The sequence below is a fragment of the Nasonia vitripennis genome, chromosome 2, assembly GCF_009193385.2.
Source record: "Nasonia vitripennis strain AsymCx chromosome 2, Nvit_psr_1.1, whole genome shotgun sequence".
NCBI classification, from domain to species: domain Eukaryota; kingdom Metazoa; phylum Arthropoda; class Insecta; order Hymenoptera; family Pteromalidae; genus Nasonia; species Nasonia vitripennis.
The window spans coordinates 14,303,682-14,312,539 of NC_045758.1; the positions used below are offsets into that span (position 1 = coordinate 14,303,682).

Sequence of the window (8,858 nt, forward strand, 5' to 3'; positions counted from 1 at the left end):
ACCCGTCTATCGGAGCTTTCAGAGCTTTCGGAGCAACGAATCTTTCGACGATGCGACAGGAAGTTTCGGGGTTACTGGCAATGACGAAGCGTAGGCAGGATGTTAGTTAAAAAAAATTGAGCTTTTATTACAAAATTTAAATCTGTTAGCGGCATATACATCTACATATACATATATGTTGTGTAAGTATAAGTTCGCCGGTTTCGACGAAAGTTGCTGTAATTTTTGGAGGAAACGTTCCTAGAATCGAGGGGAGAGCTGCCTTTTATTTTTAAAACGACGCGAACTTGTTATTTATAAGATTACATGTGTAACGAGGAAAAGGACAAATTATTTTGCTCTCTCTCTCTCTCTCTCTCTCTCTCTCTCTTTTCGCTCTTACTTTGTCTAACTCGAACGATTGCATCAAAGTCCTTAGTTTTAAAGTTACTTTGACATTATAAACGTTTTGTTTGTTGGATCTCGGTTAATTTATACATTTATAATTCAGCTGTATACAGATCTGTATCAATACATACATACAATATTAATTTCTGGCAAAGTGTTCAAGATATGTGTATATTATATTCAGAATGCAAGAAGAAACTAATAAGTAAAATGTTTTTTTTCAATATACTTGTTTATTTTGTTTATTTTATTTTTTAATAAAATGGCTTTATATATATAGTCGTATATATAACTTTTTGTTTGTTTGTTTGTTTTTGTCTATAGAGTTTTAGTCAATATTCATCTTTAAAAGTACAGAGAGTTAAGTGTATAAGTAATCAACGTCGCTCGGTTTAAAGCAAAACACTTGGATCGCAATTATAAATAGTTATTATCATCAAGTTCCACTCAAGAAAACCCATTGTAAGAGAAAGAAAAATTCAATTCAGAAACACCAACCTAATGAGAACAGTTCACTCAGACAATCGCAAATTTTATAGAAATGTATCAACAATGTGAAAAGGTGTATTACAAATGAACACAGAGGGTAAATATATTTACAATTCTTATGTTCAAGTTAGTACTTGAAAGAACAAGATTTCGCGTATAGCAAATTTTACAGTTGTGCTGGGCTACACTTGAAATGCCTTTTCACTTGTGTCTGTAACGTGTACTTTAATCTTTTGGAAGTTTTTTTCTTTTTAATGAATATTAAAAGATAAACTTGATCGTCATGGAAATAGTGATGAATCGATTACATCAATTATTCCCCGAGTGTTCGGTAATATCACTATCAATTAATTGTTTTTGTGCACCATCATTTTATATCGGCAATTGCCTAAAAGATTTCGAGTCACAATAACGAATCTTGAATGCACGATTCAAGTTTGAGCAGTCGTGAAGGTGCGATTGGCCCAGGATATTACCGATTTTTCAAAATCACCTGGTACTGTGTTGTCAGGAGCAAGTAAGCAGTAAGAATCATACACTGAATCAAGGATCATAAATATAATTCTTCCAACTCCTTGATGAGTTCAGCTTCTTTTTTAATTTTATCAAGTTGATTAATTTCTAATTGTTTACCCTGTATTTGCTGTTCTTTGAGTTTGGATATTTGCTCCAATTTCTGAAAGACAATTAACATTATATAGAACTTGAAATCACTCAATATTTTATAATATAGCGCTATATGCTTACACTCTTGATCTTCCTGATCTTCTTGTTCTTTTCGGGGTCATCCGTGAGATCATCTTTAGCAGAAGAAGTAGCATTAGTAGTTTTAGGAGCAGTGCTATTTGTTTGCCCATTAGAAGTCACATTGCCGGTTTGCGCTTGTAATGCAGCCTCTTGTTCTTTCTTAGCTTTCTTGGCTTCGCGTTTTTTCTTAATTTTAAGAGAATTCTTGGATGGATTTGCTGTAAATGAAGTTTGATAATCAAGTCATGTGCAATCAACGCAATTTATAAGGAAAAGAGTTTTCGAGTAAACATTTCTTACATTCAGTTGGCTTGGAGTCATCTTCATCATCATGTAAACTGAATTTGATAGTTTGTCCTCTTGCAGATGGAGGTCGGTATACTTGTTTAGAAGCTGCGCAAGATAAAACAATTAATTTTTTTGGTCGATCTAGTCACTGCTAGAAGACCAATTATACTGACCTTGTGGTTGACTAGGTGCAATTCCCTCAACTGCTTTATAACTTATAGGCTTTTCTTTAAAAGTATTTGGAGGGAATCTCTGCCATAAAACTTCCCACAATTCTTCTTGCTTGTTCCACGGCCGCTCATACAATAATGTTCCAGTATAATGGAAAATTTTAAACCTGCCAAGATACAATATATTTCAATATTGCAGAATAAACGTCTCTAGATATCAGAACTGTAATAACAATTTTACTGACCCATTACTCATCCTAAGTCTTGGTGCTGTAGTAGCAGTTATGTAGTGTTCACCATCAGGTGACCATTCCAATAAAGTGGTATCTGGAGCTTCCGAAGTTGCAATCATCTTTTTGTTAGCTATGTCCCACAATTCAATTCCTCCTCTCAAATTACCAAAGCCAGTCAAAATCACAAGTGCACAGTGGTTAAGGAAAATAGTATGACATAATAAGTCACTTGTAAGTAAAAGAGAAAAAAAAATGATTGAAAGTATTTTGAATAGAAAAGGATATTGTTTCCATGAGGGTTGTAGTAAATAGCATTTCTATGCTTGGTGCCAAATTCGAACACTGCCTCGCATTTGAGATTAAATAATGTTGCTTTTGAAGGCATAAATCCATAAATAACTAAAAATTCCGTTTGCTTAGGAGACCACTGAACAGCATGAATAGGGCCCTCTTTACCTATCAGCATGTTAAATAAATTAATAATTTAGTAACAATTACGCCGATGAAAATTAATCTGAATTAACTTGCATACTCAGCATAACAAGTGCAGTCTGGCCCTTGGTGTCAAGATAATGCAAAGTTTGCTTGCCATAGTAGGAAGCTCCAGTCTTGTCAACATCAGTACTTGTAAGCAACAGTACACTAGTTCCTTGAGTATTCCAATAAAATTCTACTCTGTCATCCTATGATACGTAAAAATATAATAAATCATATTTTGTGAAAAATTAATAGTATTTCAAGTTTTGCTTAAATTTTTACCTGAAAGAAACTTTTATTTGCAATTGCTTGGCTTGCCTGGAATTTAGGATATTGAAATAGTCTACCAAAGGATGGCTGGCCAGATTTTCCTGAAAAGAAAAAAAAATAGTTTATTAAAAAATAATTTCAAATATTCAAGATCAAATATTGTTTGTGTAACTCACCTGGCATATAACAGAGAACATGATATGGAGCACCACCTGGAGCTATGCTAAACTTAGCAACCTTAGCTACATTTATCCTATGTAAAACTACATCAAAATTGGAATCCTCATACAGCACAACATCATTATTAACTAACATACCACAGATCTTCTCATCACTTGACCACTGTGGTGCCCTACGATCATCAACACTTACTTATGTAACTTATATGCATATATTGTTAAAGAAAAAATATGAAAACAATTATTCAACTCACCAGTCAATTTGTTTCTTATAAATAAAACTTTTCACTAGGTTTCCAGTTTTTGGATCATACAAGTTAAGATTAGGACTGCCTTGAGGATTGGCCTGAGAGACTAAAAAAATTCCTTCATATTTTAGATTTCTATGAAACACAACAAAAAATTACAAGACTCATGTTACTAACCGATAAATGGTTCCCAAGTCATGAAATAAGTATCTTTAGGTGAAAATTGGATGCTTTGCACCTTGGGCCTGGCGATTTCCGCGACAACCTGCCATGTCTCACAGAGAACAATCTTGACTGTAAACCCATTAACCCAAGCAAAGTAACGGCCCTGTGGGCTGAATACCATAGCCTTGCATCCTTTGCTGTCATCTTTCACAAAGGCTGACACTGGCTCGTAGGTTGGTGGGCCCTGGGATATACTTATGCCAGTGGACCCTCTTACTGTAAGACAAGCAATTTCACTTTACTAAGCTATCAACATTTGTATAATAGCATATGAAATGCAGTATTGATAAACATTCTGAGCAAATATATTGTAACGCATTGCCATTATCTTTCACTTGTGCATAATGAACATTCAGGTCAGTGCGACAGACTTTAAAATACATTTTGTTTTCTGACTGATGGTCAATCGCAATTTTGATACCCAATGCTTGCAATGCACTTGAAACACCAAATGATCTAAGTGCTAATGAGGCAAATCGTATTTCCTAAAAAATATAATTTAATTTTTCGTCGATGATTCGAATTACAAATATGTGATCGATGTTACAATAAGTCGGCCGATGTCGGTCACGTCAGATCGAGTGAACATCTGGATCTGACTTTCGGTATTTCACAAACGTAGCAAAATTCTTCTTGATTCGAACAACGTAATTGTATGTTCGAGTAAATAGTTAAATATTATTTAACATAAAATAAAGAAATTTGCTTACTGGCCACGCAGGGAACGATTAACGCCATTTTATCCTCTCTGCAGTTACCATGTGGTAACACTGGTAAGGGTAACTCTTATATGCATGTATCGATAAGAATCGACTTTGACTTCTTTAAAATCTCGAGCCTCGAGTTGCGTCGATCTAACCTATAAACTAACCTTACCGCACGGCTATATAAAAAAAAATTCATACGATACATATACCTATACATATATATTATATATTTTTCATTTATCTATAATTTCGTACGCGCAACGTATATGTACACATAATACATATACTCTGTGTAAAGACTATAATTCCGAATTCAAATTTGTTTCTATTTGTGTTGCCTATCACATGATAAAATATATAACTTTATAAATAAATAGTTAATTAAATATAAACGCATGCTGTTACTAAGTACTATTTTAGTAAGATTTGTCGAAGAGTGGGAACACGTTCTGAATAAACAGAGACTCATGAGGTGCCTATTTTAATAAATTTGTTATAACTTATAAGTAGACTTTTTAAAATTTAAAAAGCGACATCACCTTACTTTTGGAGCTTGCCACCAGAGGTCTCGTCAGTATCGTTGAGCTGCCGCAATTGATTATTCATTTCTGGCGATTGCACACGATCGTACACATGATTACTGCCTTGTATCAATTTTGGGCCAGAAACAGTAAATCGTGGTATGGCCACTTCATGCTTTAGGTAAAATAATAGTCAAGAATGATTTTTATTTATTGTTTAGTGAAAAATAATTATACCCAAGTTTTGTTCATTTTACTAATGTGCACTGAATATTTTGACGAGGTTAAGGGGCGGAATTGCTTGTTTTGTTATTTTTCTTTTCTGACAGAGGAATAGTATTACTTGCTATGATTATTTGTTAACTCTGTATATAAGATAGCTTATGAGGCTATAAATTGTTTTGTCAGATTAGTTTTTAAAGAAATAATGATTTTTTAGCTAAGAAATTCCAAAATATTGATTTATATTAAAAAAATTATTTTAGTAATGTGGATGAATATGGATTTGAAAGACCACAGAATTTTAACTATGAAACATATGAGGAGTTTATGTCTGAATACCTGAAAGTGCTAGCTAAAAGAGCAAAAAAATGGGCTGAAATAATAGGAGAAGGAAAATCACTGCAACGCAGCATTACTGTTAAACGTTACGTCCGTAAAGGTATTCCTGGAGAGCACAGAGGTCTAGTAAGTACAAATTGATAAAATCTGTACCATTGAAAGAACCATGTTCTGATAAAAAAATTACATCTATTTTAGGTATGGCTTTCTGTGAGTGGTGGAGAAGAATTAAAAAGCAAATCTCCAAATTTATATCAAGAATTGCTGACTGGGCCTCATGATTCACAAGTTACAGATATAATAAAAACAGATCTTCCACGTACTTTTCCTGATAATATATTTTTTAATAATACAGATCGTCATCAACGTCAATTATACAATATATTACTAGCTTTCGCACATCAAAATAGACAAGTTGGATATTGTCAAGTAGGAATTCTTCACTTTTTTACAGTTAATTATGGCATGATTTTTATTTTAAATTTAATGATTTTTAGGGATTGAATTATATAGCAGGTTTGTTATTATTGGTGACAAAAAGTGAAGAAACTGCCTTTTGGTTACTAAAAGTATTGATAGAAGAAATTTTACCAGAGTATTATGTACCAACTATGAAAGGATTGATTACAGATATTGATGTTTTAGCAGAACTAGTCAAGTAAGCAATTTATATATTAGAATTTTATATTTTAATATATCAATGTCATTTGCAACAAAATTAAATATTGTAAACACAGGATCAAAATGCCAGATGTGTATCAGCACGTAACAGATATGGGGTTGCCATGGGCAGTTATCACAACGAAATGGTTTATCTGCTTATTTGCAGAAGTTTTACCTACCGAAGTGAGCAATTAAAAAAAAAAACTTATTACCATTTTTTATTTTACATTATGTAAAAGCATTATTTTTTAATTTCTATTATAGACAACTCTACGAATATGGGATTGTCTTTTTTACGAAGGCAGCAAAATTGTGTTCAGGGTAGCATTAACTTTAATTAAAAGAAATAGGGAAAATCTATTAGCTTGTCAAGACTTCACTGAACTAGCTGAATGTTTCAAAGAAATTACCAAGGATAGTATTGTTCTCCAATGTCATGACTTTATGCAGGTATGTATACTAAAGAACTGAAAATTTTAAGAAATTTAAATATTTATTACTTAATTATTAATATTAATATCAGAATTTGTTTTTTATACTTATGTTATCATTTTCAGAGTATATTTAAAGTTCCTGGTTCATTAAGTAGTAGTAAGATATCAAAATTAAGAGCTAAAGTAGAACAAAGCCATAAAGAACAGCAAAATGCTAAAGAAAGGCGGTAGTATTAGTTTTAATAACCTTCTCCACTGGCGAACTCTAGTCATTGTGGTGATCAATTTGTTACATTTGTCCAACAATTTTTAAAAATGCGTAGTTTTGTACAGTATCACTGTGTTTCCTGTTCCTTGTGATAATAAAGTAATTAAATTTACTGTATTCTATAAAATTAGTAAAAAGTCTACAAAAACTTGCAAGTTAATTCAGATGAGTCTTTCAATTATATATTATTATTATTGTACAGTAATTGTAATGTATATATTCTTGAGCTTCTACTTGAAATTTTAATATTCTTAAGAAATGTAAATCGCAGGTTCGATGAGCTTAGAGATTATTCATTACTATTTACTTTTGCTTTTAAAAAGAAGTCTCTTTGGAAACGTAAAGTTATTATTGATTAGATTTTTTTAATATGACCAATCTTGTGTATCAATTGAGTGATGTTAAAAATTGATGGTTACATTAATGATCATGTACATACATCGAATATACAACCTCATTTTTGATTGTCTGTACAAATTAATGTAAAGAATAAGTGAAGTGACTTTTTAAAAATTATTATACGTATAATTTGCAATTATATACATAGTATATACTATTTACATTTTTTATTTTACAAGATTTTATGTGTCTATATCCATATACTTATACTAAACAGTATGAATAAATTTTGTTTTCCATATAAACAATGAAGTTCCAAAAATCTATTCTAAAGTCTTGATTATTTTTCAAGCATATCCTTAGCTTCATTAATTTTTGCTGCAATATAAGGTGAACCTCCACGATCAGGATGATTTGCTGACATAACTTTCTTGAATTGCTCTTTGACTTTTGTTTTTGGTGCCGCAGGTGAGACACCCAAAATAAGAGCTGCCTCTCGGCGTGTCATTTTTTGCTCAAAGCCACCTTTGTAGTATTTACTATTTGCCAATGACTGCAAGTTTACATAATATATATGATTAATCAATACATACACGTAAATAAATAATTTATTTTGTTATATAAACTACAAAATGTTACCTGTGAATCTAACTTTGGCATGTTTTTCATGGCTTCTGCCATTTTTGATGACAAGTTTGGCATTTGTTTTAATACATAACGTCCGGCGAATCCAACAGCCGCTAGTCCTAATCCAGCAACTATAGCTGAAGTCTGTTAATTTAAACATTTTCATTTAAAGAAGATTCTAAAATGTTCATATTCAAATAAGATCACTTTTAACAAAATGTAAATAATTTATAGTTACAACATAATTAAACATAAAATTTTGTTACAAAAATTTAATAATAGTTTAACAAATAAAATTTAAATGTAAAACTTTGTGATGTATCGTAAAGTGTAAATCTTTTTTTAATTTTACATTGCATCATTTGTAGGTTATATTTCGAAACATAAAATTAAATCGCATAATGTAAGAACACAGGAATGATTTTCGTAAAAATTATCACCAATTAATGAACAAAAAGATGCATAACAATCACAAACATAAAATAACTAACGAAATAATTACCATTTTTCAAAAATTACAACGACGCACGTTGTGTATACGTTCGTTCGAAGTATGATCAATCACTAAACATAAGATTTGTGGACATGCGACAGCGACACAACATAAGCGACAACTGCCTGCACTTTTTTGGCAGGATGTCGAAAAAAATTTCTGCGGAAAGCTGCTTTTGAAATTTTTACTAAATTCTGGACGGCTGTCCGAGTTGCGAGGCAAGAGTCCCATATTTATAGCATTTTTCTGGGATTTTTAATAAATAATTAAAAATTTTGGAATTTCCGTCTTGGATTATTGGGTTACGGAGAAGCTGGTCCAGCCACGGCAACTTCACCTTGTCGATTAATAATAAACAATAAAGCTTGCCCCCGTCGGCATTTAATATAGATAAACATTAGATGAGTATCTCCATACTCCGCAATCTGTATTCAAATGGTTTCTATTCCGGAAATGTGTGGAAAGTATTATGCTATCAGAATAGATCAAAGATTTTCTTTTATTAAAAAATACTTATTTATTAATTAAAATA

The 8,858-nt window shown here is 31.8% G+C and overlaps 3 protein-coding genes across 4 annotated transcripts; 1 reads left to right on the forward strand and 2 right to left on the reverse strand.

Annotated features, from left to right (window-relative positions):
- Positions 1-637: 637 nt before the first annotated feature.
- Positions 638-4,524, reverse strand: Eif2a (eukaryotic translation initiation factor 2A, 65kDa). The gene is given in 12 exon segments (NM_001159943.1): positions 638-1,552; positions 1,624-1,841; positions 1,924-2,016; positions 2,085-2,248; positions 2,327-2,501; positions 2,600-2,770; positions 2,847-2,997; positions 3,074-3,162; positions 3,238-3,413; positions 3,495-3,594; positions 3,666-3,929; positions 4,424-4,524. Coding segments are annotated over 12 exon segments (1,755 nt in total). The 5' UTR covers positions 4,452-4,524; the 3' UTR covers positions 638-1,426.
- Positions 4,525-4,695: 171 nt separating this feature from the next.
- Positions 4,696-7,976, forward strand: LOC100120818 (growth hormone-regulated TBC protein 1-A). 2 transcript variants are annotated; one of them, XM_008214189.4, is made up of 8 exons: positions 4,784-4,892; positions 4,973-5,122; positions 5,427-5,628; positions 5,701-5,931; positions 6,000-6,160; positions 6,240-6,348; positions 6,430-6,615; positions 6,723-7,511. In XM_008214189.4, the coding sequence occupies exons 2-8, from the start codon at positions 5,103-5,105 to the stop codon at positions 6,828-6,830; spliced, it is 1,017 nt and encodes a 338-aa protein (XP_008212411.1). In that variant the 5' UTR covers positions 4,784-4,892; positions 4,973-5,102; the 3' UTR covers positions 6,831-7,511. The 2 variants fall into 2 exon arrangements, with proteins under 2 accessions (XP_031778926.1, XP_008212411.1); XM_031923066.2 differs by having other exon boundaries at positions 4,696-5,122; positions 6,723-7,976.
- LOC100120792 (mitochondrial import inner membrane translocase subunit TIM14) lies at positions 6,815-8,733 on the reverse strand. The gene is made up of 3 exons (XM_001604344.6): positions 8,336-8,733; positions 7,846-7,977; positions 6,815-7,759 (listed from the first exon to the last, which is right to left on the reverse strand). The coding sequence occupies exons 1-3, from the start codon at positions 8,336-8,338 to the stop codon at positions 7,547-7,549; spliced, it is 348 nt and encodes a 115-aa protein (XP_001604394.2). The 5' UTR covers positions 8,339-8,733; the 3' UTR covers positions 6,815-7,546.
- Between the last annotated feature and the right edge of the window lie 125 nt (positions 8,734-8,858).